The 17,081-nt window shown below is 42.7% G+C and overlaps 2 protein-coding genes across 3 annotated transcripts in view; both read left to right on the top strand.

Annotated features, from left to right (window-relative positions):
* Positions 1-515: 515 nt before the first annotated feature.
* LOC147268037 (prostacyclin synthase-like) lies at positions 516-7,572 on the top strand. The gene is made up of 10 exons (XM_086199266.1): positions 516-699; positions 1,148-1,271; positions 1,977-2,152; positions 2,694-2,837; positions 3,349-3,476; positions 3,934-4,115; positions 5,505-5,658; positions 6,538-6,719; positions 7,090-7,241; positions 7,329-7,572. Exons 1-10 carry the CDS (start codon positions 632-634, stop codon positions 7,477-7,479), a joined length of 1,461 nt encoding a protein of 486 aa, XP_086055392.1. The 5' UTR covers positions 516-631; the 3' UTR covers positions 7,480-7,572.
* A 1,539-nt stretch (positions 7,573-9,111) lies between these two features.
* Positions 9,112-17,081, top strand: part of LOC147268038 (potassium voltage-gated channel subfamily B member 1-like) — a 46,705-nt gene continuing 38,735 nt past the window's right edge. Inside the window, exons 1-2 of one of the 2 annotated variants that reach the window (XM_086199267.1) lie at positions 9,112-9,428; positions 10,121-10,782. In XM_086199267.1, coding sequence (XP_086055393.1) covers positions 10,231-10,782 — 552 coding nt within the window. In that variant the 5' untranslated portion in view covers positions 9,112-9,428; positions 10,121-10,230. Of the gene's footprint in view, positions 9,429-9,731; positions 9,828-10,120; positions 10,783-17,081 lie in introns of those variants that run through there. The other variant, XM_086199268.1, reaches the window with a different exon arrangement.

Below are 17,081 nucleotides of genomic sequence, written 5' to 3' on the forward strand. Positions count from 1 at the left end.
TTGACGTGCTGGTCTGATCTCAAATGAGGAAATGTGACGAGACTGTAAATTAATATTGTGTCTAAAAGGAAGGAGGTATCACATATCATGAGTGACATCGATAGACTGAGGTTTCCGTGCAATCATAAACTCCCTGACAAAAAGGAATGTTTCCTGAAAAACAACACAATAAATCCGACACCTGCTGCCATAATGAATAAACAAGTAGTTCAGTAGGCAGACAGCGTTTACTGTGATGAAGTTAATGTGGGTTTAACTGAATCACGGGTGGAACCGCATTGTTTAAATATAAAATGTGTATGTTGCCCTTTCGATTCAAATGACTGACGGTATGAATCGATTTTATTAAGCTCTTTCAGGCTCCTGCTTGCTGAATAAACAGGAGAGCGACGGTGTTGTTAAGTAACGTGTTTAATGTCAGTCAGACAGAGGGCGCTTACTCAATGTAAGAATGACGTGTGTGTGTTTGTGTGTGTGTGTGTGTGTGTGGAGACACCACGCACGTTTCGTATGGTGACTGCAGATGTGTGGCGAGGTGACATGGTGACGTCATCGCCGGAGAGGACGTCTGATAAAAGCACGTGAGGACGGATGGAAGTCACTTACTCCAGCGGGGAAGTAAACACACGACATGATCTGGACCATCTTTCTGCTCGTCCAAGCCGTCCTGCTTTATGTCCTCGTCACACACAGATCCAGGTAAGCTTCTCCTCGCGAGTTCGTTTGTGTGTGTGTGTGTGTGTGTGTGTGTGTGTGTGTGTGTGTGTGTGTGTGTGTGTGCGTGCGTGCATGTGTGGGCGCGTGAGTTTTGTTTTCCCCCTACCTCTTGTGCCAAATGTGTGTTTTTCCACTCATATCTGTCGTGTATTTTCTGAGAGAATGCGTGTTGCATCGTGCCTATTCTTCATTATGCAAATTCAGCCGTGACATGGTTTCAAATCTATTTGGATTACTAACCAGGTGACAACAGCAGCCTGTCAGTTCAGGAGGTTGTAATTCACTCAGTCTGTGCGGAATGTGGTTTCACTACTACAGTGTTCAAAATAAAAAGCCTCTATTGTTGTTATGACCTTTACCTGAATAAACCTGGAATTATCTGTCACTGACGAACGGGTCAAAAGAATTACCTGTTACAATGTCTCCTCAGAACCAAGCTCGAGCCCCCTCTCGACAAAGGAGTCATCCCGTGGTTGGGCCATGCGCTCGAATTCGGAAAAGATGCTTCAAAGTTCTTGAACCGAATGAAGAAGAAACATGGTGATATTTTCACGGTGAGTTGAAGACATTTTAAATGATACATACAAAGTCACGGCTATGGATTTTACAAAACACACTGACCGCTACCATCTATGCTGGTTTGATGAGCTGAGGGTAAAGCAGTGATGAATCCTGTCCACATTTATCCTAGAAACTAAATGTTTTTGATAATTTTTAACACGCCCTTACACTAATATGTACAAACATAATCTGAAACTTTATAAAAATGTATTCTACAGCTACATTTTAATGCCACTGTCCTTTAACATGTGACTTTTTAATCCTGTGTTTAAAACTTTATCATCCGTCAATGAAATAATGTGACTGTCTCTTTGACCGGGTGCAGCTCATTCATTTAAAAATACATTTGAACATAGAAGAGCTCAGATTAACATTTCATAAAATCTCAACGATAAAAGAACAATTGGTGAGTGCTACTGGTACTTTCGTGCTATTATTCTCACTCACGCAATATCACGCAGTCATTTGCCTTCCATTTTACTCTTTGAAAATCAGATGGCTGCAAAAATACTCCTGAATTTGTGGTTTACAGTTATTAATACAGTTTCAATATATCCAATCATAAGGAGAATTTTATATAAGAGTGGAATATTCCTAGTATACAGTCACAATGATGCTCTATACACGCGTGTGTGTGTGTGTGGGGGGGGGGGGTGAGAGAGAGTATATTTCATATATCTTCCCTGCTTCATGTCCAGGTGCGGGTTGCTGGACATTACGTGACGGTGCTGCTAGACCCCCACTCCTACAACTCGGTGATCAATGACTCGGGTTCCCTGGACTTTACACGTTACGCACAAGTGCTCATGGAGAGGATCTTCAGCCTGCGACTCCCTTATCACCGGCCAGAGATCGCGAAGGCGCTCATGAAACAGTAGGCCCCTCTTTAGTATTTACAGTAAACTGAGTGTATGATTTCATTTTCATTTTATTTCATTGTGGAAGTGAAATAAATCATGAAACTCCACCTACCTGCTTCTTGTCATACGTATCACCGCTCTGGATATTTCTGTAAAATGCCCTTCCCTTTCCCTTTCTTTGGAAATCTTTTTTTAGATCTTCTTCTTCTGATATTGCTCACTTGTTATCTCAGCCATTTTTTCTGCTGTTGTCTTTTTTTTTAGTTTATTTTAACCCCCAACGTTTGACGTTTTAACTCTCTGACCTCTTCGGATTCCATTGATGTAAAAATTTGCTCTCCTTTCTCTACATATCATGTAACAACTTCACTCAGAAATTTGCTAACACTTTGTGTGACAGGAAGGTAGGGCTAGGTCAACATTTGTTTCTTAATAATCTGTGTCATTGACTAATTGTTTTTTTGGCAACTCCCCTATTCAGAGAGGTATAATTGATGGGTTTCCTTGCACCTTTTCCTTCATGAACCCTGTCTTCTCTACCCACCGTGTCCGCAGGCACTTCCTGGGACTGAACTTTGCCGTCCTCAACAGGTCCATGAGAAGACACCTGCAGAGTTTGCTGAAAGCTGAGATGCCTCAGAACCAGAAATACTGGAAAGAGGAGGGACTTTTCAACTTCTGCTACAGCGTCCTCTTCAAGTATGAAAGGCCCCCCCGACTCCTCCCTCACACACACACGCACACACACACACACACACACAGACTCACAAATGATGACAAAAGAGGCACGCTTTCCCGTTGACAGCCTTCAGCTAAACCGTTTACAGACCAGTCATTCCTTCAGTGCTTTGTTTGTATATACACAGAGACAAATGTGCTACAAATATGTCTTTATACAAATGTTTGAGGACCACCGGTACAGTTTGAGATGAATGTGGAAGACAGGAAGTGAGTCAATCTTACACCGAAACTATTGGCTGACGGGAGAGAAGTCTATGATAGTGAAATATACTAATGTTGGCTAGTGGAAAAATACCTGTTAGAGGATGATTGTGTGTGTGTGTGTGTGTGTGTGTGTGTGTGTGTGTGTGTGTGTGTGTGTGATAGAGAGAGAGAAAGAGAGAGAGAGAGAGAGAGAGATCATCCAAAGGTGATGTGGGCTGTTTATCTGTCCATCTCCTTCTCAGATTTATCTCTACTCACTCCATAGGGCCGGCTATCTGACGCTTTTCGGAGGAGAACAGAACAACAACAGCATTGATTCCTCCCGTGTCTATCAAGAGTACCGCAAGTTTGACAGTCTGTTAACCAAAATGGCGCGAGGAACACTAAAGCCAGGTAAAACATTATGTTCTTTGTTATCTCGTTGCACACCATAAATTCACTCTGCTTTTTTTTTTTTTTTTTTTTTTACATCATCAAAGAATTTCCCTTCAGGTTTGTTTTGGGGTTACCAGGGAAATTTTCATGCACAAATCAGCTGCTTACATAGCGTCTTAAGGGTCTGTTTTATTTTGATGTGTGTATGTTTCTGACGTCATCATCTGCTCGCCTCCTGTCTCTACACGCTCTCCCCACCCCCACCCCCCCAGGCCTTGTTTTTCCTCGTGTACCTCATGGTTGTTTAATCTGTTCCACCCATAACTACACTGGAAAATCTGAGATATACATCGCTCCCCCACTTGCCTTACCTGTCTGTAGCTGAAATATCACTCCCTCACACCTTTTGTGTAGAGTTTCATCCAGTAACTGTTAAGCCTTTTGCCTGACAGAGATATCCATCTATGTCTAACAGAGGAGAAGAGGACCGCCCAGAGTGTCCGGGAGAGGCTGTGGCAGCTTCTGTCTCCGGCAGGTCTGACTGAGGATTCGGGGTCAAGCCCTTGGCTTCACGCCTACAGACGCCTGCTGAAGGAGGAAGGAGCCGATGAGGAGATGCAGACGAGGGCCGTTCTGATGCAACTCTGGGCCACCCAGGTGAGTGCAGGATCAGGAGGAGGGTGAACTGTCTGCACCAAGGCAGGATGAAAAAAGAGATGAGCTCTATCAAATGGTCTTGATTCCAAGGGGATTGTGTGAATCACATGGGCATCACATGGAGCGTTGCACTACTTATATTAGACACTTGAGGGTGCTGTTCATCTAGCATTGTATTTGCATGCGTTCTGTTTGTGGCTTTTAAGAAAACAGAATGGCTATGACTATGGTATGTAATTAAATTAAGCGTCATATTTTAATGACCTCTCTTTGTCTATACATATCTATATATGTATATATAGATGTATACAAAGAGTAGAGTATTAGCTTAGAGTATTAGCTTCGGACGTCAGCTGGTCTTGACTTGAGTTTTAATCTCATCCATTTGCACTCAGATCTGACTCATACGGTTGTGCCTACAACCCAGCTGGAGGGTCTTTTTTGTATCTGAGGTATTAATCAGATATTCACCCTGCGGGCTGCTTACTCACTGTTTTATTTTGCACTTGTCGCCATCATTTAGCTGACGCTGAGTCACATTTTCAATTTGCCTAAAGGTGTAGAGAGAGAAATTTGCATATTTTTGTACTTGGAAAGTGGAGAGAACTCATTAGACTGAGAGAGAGTGCAGTAATAACAAGCAGCTACAAACATGACTTATTTTCAGGATTGTGTTTAGTAAAAGCAGGCAGTAAATACCCCCAATCCCCCCTCACACTCACTCACTCACTCACACACACACACACACACACACACTCACTCACTCACTCACACACACATACACATACACACACACACACATACACAAATACTGGCAAGCATTAGTTTCGCTTTGTCATGTGAGGTCACTGACAAATGATGGCTATCCTGGATGGGAAAAAGAATCACTACATTGCAATTCTTCTTTAAACAGTGAATGTACATACTAATATACAACCACCACATTATTAGATCCTGATGACAACAATGTACTTAAGTTGTCCACTTCTAATTGTTAAGTCACCGCTATATCAGAATTCAGATGATAACAATTAGCTCTGGCAGAGATCTGTGCTTCACCTCAGGTTTCAAAGGGCTTTCCTTTTTAAGTAAACCATTAGAGAGCGGAGTGTAGCCAGTAGTGACACAGTCCAGAGCTCGACTCTTCTCATCTCACACACATCAAAAGATGCCTCTTCTTCTTTTTTTAATCCTGCTAGCACTTATAACTCATTTGACTTGGTTTAATTTAGCATATTTTTAAGGGGGTTTTGTTCCAACTCTGATAAAAGATGGTGAGCGCCGTGAATGTCACCTGATGTTCTTATTTGCTTTTGCTTTATAGCCACCTGTGCTGTCTCCATGCAACAGCAGCGCCGCCTTATCTCTGTCCTCATTGTTTGCTCTCAGGGTAATGTTGGCCCCGCTGCATTTTGGCTGCTGGGATACTTGTTGACAAATCCTGAAGCTCTGACTGCAGTGAGGAGGGAATTCAACAAGATGTCACAGATGGAAACCTCAGATGCTGCGCTGCCCGACGGACTCATGAACACACCCTTGTTTGGTGAGGGCTTGACCCAAGCTTGTATAAACAGATGGAAAAGCCCAGGGAGAAGAATGAACAGAATTAAACTCCATAGTGGCTTATTTCAGGATAGAAAGTTGGAGGGATGTTGTTGGGAGGAATTGAATTGGAGTACTGAAAAGTGGGCTCATCCAGAGAGTGTCACAACATAACGTTAGGTGAGGTGCTGATGGTGTACACTGATGGGACAGCAGTATCCTTCAGGGAGAGAGAGACAAAGTCAGTCTTGCTCTCCGTGTAGTTGCTGAAGCAACGGTCTTCCGGAGATGTCACAGATCCCAGTTTCCACAACAGGAGTAAATTTCACCGGCAGACCTGTAACTACAGTGTTTTGAGGAATTTGAGCAGGGTTTGTGGTGGCTAGAGGTCCAACAACCCTCTGAAGTACCATTTTTATAAGCTAGCTAATGCATCCATGCTGCTAAAAGTTGATATTATTGGTTGGCACATGTTTATTGATAACTTTTTGTTTTGTAAGTAGAAAAAATGTTTTGGTTTTGATTTAAAAATTTGAAGGTATTTATTTTTTAGCATATATTGTTGAATAGGTGAATAATGGGATCAAGGATCTGAACTAAAAGGGTTAAAAATGCAGTTTCTTTTCAGCTGGACTTTAAATTCACAAAGTGTAACCAGGAATATTGATATATTTACATTGTGTCTAAAATCATATCTGCATCTTACATTGGTTACATTTGAAAGAGAATTCAACAATTCAAATGAGTTGCTGATGAATCAATTTGAGTTCAGAATGCTCTTGTTGACATGTGAAATAGACGAAAGCCACAGAGTTGCATTCAGACTAAAAATGTGAGAAGCTCTTTCTGTAGTTGTTCATTTTTTTGGATGCTCACACAGACAGTGCCTTGGAGGAGACGCTTCGGCTCACCGCTGCCCCCTTCATCACCAGAGAAGTAGTGCGGGAGAAGACCCTCCACATGGCCGACGGCCAGGAGTACTTACTAAGGAAAGGGGACCGGGTGTGCTTGTTCCCTTTCAACAGCCCTCAGATGGACGCTGAGATCCATCATGAGCCGCAGGTTCGTTGTCCTGTCTTGTTAAACAAATCATGACGATGAGTTCCTGTTTCCAGCCGCTCCACCGACCAATAGGAGCAGTAGTAATTGTCTAGCTGACTAGACGCAGAGAAACTTGAGTGTAATTAGTGTATGTAGTTGTTTGTGAAAGGTGGAATCAACACCCACGCTAAGCTGACCGGCAAGAGGTCAAAGCCAGAGCTGTGTACAGTGAGAGATTAGCTTAGCGCTGGAACAGAGTCACAAGTAATTGGCGTGGGAAGGACGCCGCAAGACAAATAAACAGATGCAGAGGATCCTCAGTAACAAATGTGTCATTTTTCTGAACGTACGTGTCTTATGTCTGCTGTCTAAAAATGAGTTTCCTCTGCAGAAATACAAGTACGATCGCTTCCTGAATGAGGACGGATCAGTGAAGAGAGATTTTTATAAAGGAGGAAGAAGGTTGAAATATTACACCATGCCATGGGGTGCAGGGACCAACGGCTGTGTGGGAAAGCAGTTTGCCATCAATACCATCAGACAGTGAGTGTCCCAGAAAGACTTCCAAATGTTTTACCACGGAGAAGTTTGAATATCCTAATTTTTCCACATTTGCTTGCTCTTCTTCAGGTTTGTTTACATGGTGTTGACTCATTTGGATGTGGAGCTGTGTGACAAAAACGCTCAAATGCCAGAGGTGAATGCTAGTCATTATGGATTTGGGATGCTACAACCACAAGGAGACTTGCTGTTCCGATATAAACACAAGAACACACACTAGGACTTCAATGCACACCTTTTTATGTACATTTCAACACCAAATGCCTACTTTTGTATTCTGTATTTATAAGCTGCTAATTATTTTTGTTTTGTAACAATAAATGTGAATAATACATTATGTATAATATTGTGTGGTGAAATTTATTTGACTGTTTTTCTATGGGAGTCGAGGACCTAGACTTATATAAATGGGGGGGTGGGGGGGGGGGCAAGTCTACTTCACAATAGTCCTGCCATGATTGCTCGAGAGAAAACATCAGTCAATACAATAATAAGACCAAAACATGAAGTAACACCAAGAATTATGTAACTTTCAGCCAACTGAGCCCAACAGAACTATTTTGTGAAGACATGATGCACCAGCGTGAGCGTGATGAATGGGTCATGAGAAGTGGAAGCATGTTTCTGCATGTTGAATATTGAGCTGAGGAGACTTCCTGTACTGTAAACACAACCAGCCCCACATCTGTCTGACAGAGGCATGCCTCCCGTTTAGCAGACGGAAGCTGAGCGGAAAGTTTAGATTTGCATGTCGTTTTGGAAGTTCGTGGTCATTTACCAGCAGGAGCAGAAACCATCACGCGATGGCACGTCGGGCGCTGCCGTATCATCGCAACAACTCAGTCTTTTTGCATTTCTGTCATATCAGGTTAGGGAGATGATATCAAATGCGAATGAAATCACGGACACAATAAAAGCTTGTTGAATTCGGGGATCTATCCTTCCAAATGAAGTCCATAATGAAATGGAGGTCATGTTGAAGTAGGAGACGTGTTCAACTTCTGACATGCAAAATATTTGTCTATTTACATATTCTTGAATTTACAATGAAGCAGAAGAAGATGAAGGATTTAAAATTTAGCTGCCTCTTTCATGTTTTTCTTTTGTTTTTGTAACAGCAACATGATCAGGAAAAAATGTATCGTTTTATGAGGAATATTTTCTATGTGCTTTAAAATGTCTTGAGGGGATCCTGTTGTATGTGTTGTCCATCCAAACCAGAAAGATTTCTAAAGAGGGACACAGAGTGAGGAAAACAATCAATGTTGGGGGTAAAAGGAAAAAAAAGGAGAAATAAAGCTAGAAAAAAAAAACATGTTGAGGGACCCAGTGAATTTCCCTGAACAGATGAGAAAAGCTTTGGAAGCTCAGCCAGGGCTGGGATATCAGAATCATTGTGATGATGGTGTCTTCCCCTAGAACTCTCTTCAAATGTCCCCTCAGGGGCTCCATAGATTTCCTTCAGTAAGAATAATACAGCAAAACAAGCACTCCATAAATCGTCCATCATTTTTTTACATGGATTGGATGAATTCCATTCATTCATCCAAGAAGATAATTCCTGAAAACACTGCACTCAGCAGTAGGTAGTGTTTCTATAGTGTCATCTATTATGTAGTAGCCTTACTGTAATTACAGTGAGAGAATTTTACTTGAAACCTAATGATAGAGTTGATTGTTTCTGAAATAGTTATTGATTTCCTTCAGGCCTCTTTAAAAGTTCAGGGTCCAGGTGGCACCCAGCTGAAGCCCAGTGTGTTGCTGCTGCTCTGAACCGGCCCTGAGAGGGTTAAAGAGGAGCAGGCAGCGCCGCTGGAGGAGCCTGAGCGAAATAAACCCTCCGCAGGATCCCGTTCACAGTCACAGGCGCCGGCCAGCTGGCGCACACACTTACACACGCGCGCATACACACGCACGTACGCTGTGGTCAGGACCAGCACAGGCACCGGCTTCTCTCCGGAGTCTACTTGTTGATTCAGAGCCTCACTGGACGAGATATCCATGTAGAACCAGTTGAACAACATGTCGCTACGTAGCTCATGATGCCTCCATCAGCTCCTGTCAGAGCGCAGCCGGAGACCTGGACGGACCAAACAAGTTCTCACGCGTTTACTCTGGGAACGATGCTGATGTCCATGCAGGAGAGGGATCGGGATATATGAGGGACACGTATGTAGCCTATTCTCAGCCGGCCATCATTACAATATCAACTACTGCTGTCGTGTGCATTCACTTTTTTTGTTGCATGATTAAAATATGTGCAATGTAGCACCGAGAATGCTCTGGGAAACTTTATTATAACCGCTCGTCTTTGGAAAATACATCACCCTCGGTTTGTTTATGTGCCTCCAACTCGCCGGAACAGTGCGGTTGTCGAGCTTTTAATCAAAGCTGATAGTCCAGCTCATGTCCCTTTTAGATAAGGGCAGCACTCTCAACGATGCTGCCTCTGAATTGATGGAAGTCCCGAAGGAGCTGAGAGGTTTTCAGCACCAGAGTCGTGGACAGCGACAGACAGCCGGCTACAGAGTGACTGACAGGCGCTTCAGCACCGGACAGCGTCCACAAGTAGAGTCCAGTTTATCACCCGCCACCCTTGTCAGCAAGAACAGCGGCTGCGGCTCTCAAAGCTGATTAAAATATCTATTAGGTTCTCTGATGAGTGGATAAACCACCTGACATTGCTACTGTAGGACACTAGCTCAGGAGGTAAAGTGGCTCCTGGGGATCAAAGGGTCGCTGGTTCGAGTGCCACTTCCTCCAGTAATACAGTGAATGGAGTAACATTACAGAGTGCAATAGGTGCAGAAAAGCCTCTTTAATAGACCTCAAATCATGGTGTTTGTCCTTTGTTTTTGCAGCCACAGGAGGAGATGCCGACCCTGATGAGGTCATCTACAGGGTCATGTCTTCTTAGCCGAGCAGACTGTATCTTCCAGTCTATTCAAGTGACCGAGTGACTTGAGTCAAAATGAACAAAGTAGGGTCTCGGCCAGCAACCACGCTGCCACCGGATACGATGGACATCATACAGAGCAAACACTCCCGCCGAGTGAGGCTCAACGTCGGAGGCCTTCTCCACGAAGTCCTGTGGAGGACGCTGGACAGGCTTCCTCGCACAAGACTGGGCAAACTGAGAGACTGTAACACCCACGACTCCATCATGGAGATGTGCGACGACTACTGCTTGGATAACAACGAGTACTTTTTCGACAGACACCCCGGCGCCTTCACATCCATTCTGAACTTTTACCGCACTGGGAAGTTGCACATGATGGAGGAAATGTGCGCTTTGTCCTTCAGTCAAGAGCTTGACTTCTGGGGTATCGATGAGATCTACCTAGAGTCCTGCTGCCAGGCCAGGTATCACCAGAAAAAGGAACAGATGAACGAAGAACTCAAAAGGGAGGCTGAGAACATGAGGGAGAGGGAAGGCGAGGAGTTTACCACCACATGCTGCTCTGAAAAACGAAAGAAACTGTGGGACCTCCTGGAGAAGCCCAGCTCCTCATTTGCTGCAAAGGTAGGGTCCAAATCAGCATTTCACTCTCTATACTGCCAGAACACATCAAGTGAAAATAACCTGCCAACACTGCTTATAAGTTTTAAATAATGATTTGCCTCTGAGTGTGAGGAAGGCTGCTGAGTAATTGAGAAGAGTTTAAATTAAGAAAATAGGACAAAACAAGAAAAAGAGAAGCAGGAGGATTTTAGTTTTACATCCAGAGGCGAGTATAAATCTCTTTCTGGTTTGATCTTGTGTCTGACATTCTTTTAACCCGAATCAGTGCTTTTAATCTGTCACTTTCACAGGCTTGAGTACAGGAGGAAGAAGGAGAGAGAGAGAGAGAGAGAGAGAGAGAGAGAGGGAGGGAGGGAGAAAGAGAGAGAGAGAGAGAGATGTGGAGCTTTCACCTCTGAGAACAACTTGCTTATTCAGTGTAAAATAGACTTTTGGAAAGTAATTTTGTTACTCTTGCAGTAAATCAATAATCTTAACCAGGTGTATCTTACTGAGAGGAAAAGACTGAGGGATTCATCTTATAGCAAGTCAATTAAAACCTTTTATTATGTGCTTTTTTTAGATGAATACATGACAAGCCCTCATTGTCTCAGTTTATTGGATTATGTATATATATTTGGCAGGAAGTGTCTGCATGGAGGTCTCTCGGGGTAATTAATGAATGTTTGTTTCTCTGCTACAACACCCGTGGGGATTGGAAGAGTGACATCTTTTATTTAACTCTTCATGGAGGCTCTAAGAAACCCACCTGCACGCATAGATTTAGACCATTTCAGCTTCGTTGCCCCTGCCTCATTTCCAGCCCCTGTATTAAATCATCCAGTTCATTAATAAGCTCATAGCTCAGTGCGGCACCTGCCGTCTCCTGGATCAATTGATATATTTACGTTCAACAGCATTTCAAGACTTTTTTTGTGAAAGATGGGTCAATATTCAATTAAAATGTTTACATAACTACATATTAATGTTATAATAGATGTACTTCAAAGGACGTTGGCCCTTTAAATGGCTCACTTTCAGCAGGGCGAGTGTATACGAACAGTGTCCCGAGAGCTTTCATTTATCTAATGAGCCCGACCATATATCACGGGTCCATCACAGTTTAAAAGGCCTGTGGGTTACATTTGTGTTCACACAAGTATAATGGGAAGTTGAGAGAGAGCTTCTCTATATAATAACTTGCTCAGCATTCCAGACACAAGATACTGTGGTCAAACCATTACTAAAAGAAACTTCAAACACCTCCTTGAACAGAGAGTCCTGCATAATTCATTCAGCTCATCTATTGGAAGGCCCTGCTCCATCCCTGACCTTGAATAGCTAAAACTCCTAATTATTTTTCTTAAATATTGGATCACATTGCTTAAAGACATTTATGACACTTGCTACCCTTCAGTTTTATTTAAAGCCTTCTGAAACTATTAAACTGCGGAGAAAAGAAGTATAATGTGGTTGTTTGGTATTCCTGCTACTGGCAGACCCTCCTCCTGCTAGCACAGGGGTCTCTACCTCCTTCCTGTTATGATGTGATACTGAAGAAACACTGTGTCTCTGTTGGGCCGCGTGTTAGAGATCAATCAGAATCAAAATCAGAGCATGAAAAGCACTGGGAGCAGGACTTGATCAATGTCGTTCCAAAGGTGGCCATTTTGGAACTGTAATTAATGGCTGCTTCATAACAATTGGTATTAGCTGCTGTCATTTGAAATAACAACAGGGGTTCAGTGTTGAACCCTCTGGGTAAAAGCAGCTGTCTTACCATCCTCTGATCTCAGCTTTTCACATTGTTGATCATGCTATCATTTCATAAATTCGACTGTAAATGGGACCTTTTGCTCAAACTGGCGCCTGCTTTCTTCTGATAGAATTAAGGCGGATTCTGCTGGTAATTTTTAATTAACTCCCTCAAAGATGCAGGGGTTCCTCAAGGATCTATCACGGGTTCACTGTTATTGCCAGTGTTAGATAGACTATTTTTGTATGCTTTACATCCTGTATATAACAGTTGACAATTAATGGACAACAGGGTACATTTTATGTCCTTCGGGTGTTTCTCATCATCATCTTGACAAATTAATATTCTGCAGCTGCTTCTCTCCCTGCAGTCTCAAGAAACACAGCAACATATTTTCATGTTTCATGGACATCTCAGGTGGAGTGGTTCACACACTGGAAATGTATTTGAACACTCAAAAATTAAGGGCATTTTTCTCTAGAGAATTAAAAAAAACGATCAACCACTACATATTTGTTGTTGGTAAGCAGCACTCTCATGTTGCTCAGTACGTCTTTATGCGATTTACAGATTTCACAGATAAACAAATACCACAGTCGTCACTCCAGGATGATGATGAAGACCGGCTGATTTAGGAGGAACAAGAAGAAGTAATAAATGCATCTATTGTTCTCAAAAACCTTTTACAGTAAATACATCCTTTGATTGTAAAAGCATTACATAATTCCCCAGACTGACTTCTCAGGTATTCTACGTAGAAACATTTACCAGTTCCAAGTCATATAAAAGTAAACCAGTTACTCAGCGCTTTGAACGTTAATGTTCCGACCTGCTGGACGTATAATCACAACTCTTTGATTGATGGTTTCATTTCAAGGTTTCATTTCACTGAAGTTAATTTCTACAAAGCTACCTGAGCAAATGCAGGTTTGATCCTGAAGATTCACTCTCCTCCGCTACTGCTCATGGAGCTCTCATGAACTAGATAATAACGGTAAAGAGCACGACCGACACCAACACTCCTCTCATGTGACAACGTTAGCGATAGAAATCCAGCTCATGACATGACCCTTGACTCAGTACTTTACAACTTGTGCAACATTATGCAGAATGTTTAGCTCAAACTAAAACTTTCAAAATCATTCTGATACTCCACTGACTTGTGATGAGCAGATTGGTGTCTCCTTAATTCCTCCTCTGAGCTCGGAACCTCCCTTCCTGTTCTATGTATCTTAAGCTGCATGGAGCGCCCACTCGCTTTTGTGTTACCTTCAGGTACTTGAAAATAATTTGTAATTCTCTGTAGTGAAATAATGAGAGAGGGAGAAAAAGATGAGAACGTTTAAGGAGGAAGCTAAGAAGAGAAAAGTCTCTCTCTCTGGGAAACAGAACTGGTAACAGTAATGACGGATGGCCACATTCCTTGCACCTCATGTTTAAACATGCATTCCCCCTAATAAATCCCTACTGTATCTGTAAGCAATATCTTCTCCTCAGCTAAATAACCCTGATCAAAGCTTTACATGCTTTATAAATGTATAATAACATAATAAATAAATTTATAATTTATAATAATTAACTCCTTCATAACAAGGAGATGAGGCTGTGGAGATGGGGTGAAAATGGAGCCGTGTGCTCCTGATTTAGGGTTCTATTTGAGACAAAGAGCAGTAAAAATGTCAAATTGAGGTTAAATGGCAGCCATTAAAAACAGCGTTGTTTCTGTGGTCTAATTAAGTGTTGCACTGGTGAAATGGCTTGTTCCATAACACATATTCTGCCTCATTTATTTTTCAGTGCTGATCAAACTTTAATTGTACATTAATAAGACCTGACTTGATGCTAGAAAGAGAAGGTGCGATCCAGAATATCTATAACTAAAGATGTCATCTCAGCTTGGACCACCACAAACCCCCCCCCCCACCCCCCACCCCCCCCACCCCCCCACCCCCCACACACACACACACACACACACACACACACAGTCCGTGTTTCATGTTAAAGCAGCTGTCTTTCTGCCTTGGAGAGTTGCAGTGTTATTGAATAGTTTTATGCCCACTTGAGTCTGCATTTCTACCATGAGTCTTGCCTTCTAAATTATTCAACATAACAATATGGACTCCTGTAAACACAAGCAAAAGCTGCAGGTAATCGTTCCATCAATAAAAGATCAGCTCTTGTTGATACAGAGGAGGACATGCTGAATGTGGATGTCATCATTATGAACATAGGCCAGGCAGGGAAGGACAAACTGCCTTTGTAACGCAGCGTGTCTCAGCATGCCTCTGTTGTTCAACGCTCCCTGGGGTGCAGTTCAGACTCAAAGGGATCACAGCCACACTATAAATCGCTCTCCCAGGGGAGACTGGGTTGGCATTAAAATGGTCATCATTGAAAAAAACTCTGAAGCTGGATTTATTTTTAAGCCCCCCTGAACACCTATTTTCTCAGCGGTGTGTGGTTACAGTTGTTTTGCGATGTCATGTGTCTTCTCTGGAATATATTGCTCATGAGGTCCAGGTCGTATTCATGATGCAAAAACAAGTGAAGAAGTGATGAATTTACTAATCCTGTTGAGTTCCACACAACCCTGTCCCAAAGAAAAATGACCCCACCTGTAAAGCAACACCCCATCACGTTGTGTGTCTGTTAAATTAACATGCCTGAACCCCAATCTCTCTCATGTTTTAACAGCACTAGCCACCAGTCGGAGTGTGACCTTGTTGAACCAGGAAATTTGAGCGTCCATTATGAAAGTAAAAAGATCTTAATTAATTTACAGCGCCATTGTTTATGTTTTGCTGTTATGGTCACTGCATTTTCTATGAGACCAGAGTGGTTTCACAAAGTAATGTTGACATCTTTGAATTCTTTAGAACTTCTACACATTTGGAACTTCGTGTTTCCTAAAAGCCTTGCAGCGTTCTCTCTTGCAGCGCTCTCGAAACTCAATGAATCTTTGGTCCAGTGCAGGATCCTGAGCTATAAAATCTGACATATCTTCTTTTGCTTAGGCAGAGGCTGTGTGATAATTGCAGGGAAACTTCTCAGTGAGCCAGAGACAGATATGACCAGAGGCTGTTAACTGTACGTCTTACCACACATCAGATATGCCCGATTGACTTCACTTTAAGCACTTTGCTTTGTTGTTCGTGAAGTCTGCGATCCTGTTGTGCCCTGGCCGTGCCTCCGTGCAGTGTCATGCTGGAAGCTATCCACTGTTACTTGCTGCCCATTCAGCAGACCCCTTTTTGTAAGAATGGGGAGGAAATCAATGGCAAAGACATTAAGATGTAAGGCAAGCTGGGTTGAGTGAGGACACACCCTGGCCAGCCATTAGAGAGAGAGGGACTGAGACGTGTGACTTCCCACAAGCCACTGCCTGCTGATATCGAGGCACGACGGCACGCAGTCACCCATGCTAACCTCCCGTGCTGTGTCACAGGGAGTGCAGTGAGATGTAACGCTGCAGTCACTATGATTTTATGTTCTCTTGTTATTTTCAGCAAGTAATGGAGCAAAGAGTTTTTCTTTGCCTCTGGATTTGTATGTTAAAAACCAAGAAGGCAAACCAACAGAATGCATTTTACGACTTGTTTCCTAGGGTTGTTGCTGGGTGACAGCATCTCTTCCTTTGTGCTTAGGTGAGGTTTGAACAGCACAAATCAATGCCACACTGTTTCCCAGCTGCCAGACTGATTGCAGTGCCATATGTCGCCAAGTGGGCTTACACACAATCGCGAGGGCTGATGGAGAAAAGATCGACACAAGCAAACAAAATCTCATTTTCTCGCTCTCTTATCGTATCATTATTCTGATCCTGCTTGCCTCTTTTGTCCTCCTCCCTCTCATTATTCAAATCCAAGTAACCTAATCAGCATCGAAGCCCTAATTATTGTACAAATTCTAATTAAAGCCAGACAGGATTCTATAAATACAATTTTGTTATTCATCTTGAATGCACAGAGATAATAATAACTCCTTATACTGCACTGTGCCTAGGAAATATATTTTAATAGTTAGCTTCAGGTCAACAGCGTCTTAAGGTGGATACAGAGTGGGTTTATATATTTTCGCTGAAACAGCATTTTTGGAGTGTCTAACAGCTGCATTGTGATGCGTTTCCTGATGAGACAGAACAAACAGAACAGAAAGAAATTACATAGCTGTTATTTATCCATACTTTCAAATTGCTTAATGTTACAAGATAAGTTCAACAGTTCTGAGTGGAAGTGAATAGCCACCAGGCTTTGATTCCTGTCTAAACTGAGAGCTTAAAAACAAAAGCCCCATGGTGTTAAAAAAACTAATATGTGCAAAAGAGCATTTCATGAATGCAGCCAATTGTGACCTCGCCTGGTAAACCAGACCCATAATTCACTTTGCAAATAAATTCACTTGGTGAAAAGGGCCTGGCCAGGCGCCACTGGGGATCGGAACCTGAGGAGGCGTGGTTAAGTTTAACTCTGCTGGAGCAGCCTTAAACCACTCAGCACCGACACCACCAAACGCAAGCGCTGCAACAAGGAATTCAACTTTTTCCAAACCACCACAGGCAGTATTT

This window comes from Aulostomus chinensis, chromosome 3, assembly GCF_037954235.1.
Source record: "Aulostomus chinensis isolate RoL2024-O1b breed Wild chromosome 3, RoL_Achi_v1.0, whole genome shotgun sequence".
NCBI lineage: Eukaryota > Metazoa > Chordata > Actinopteri > Syngnathiformes > Aulostomidae > Aulostomus > Aulostomus chinensis.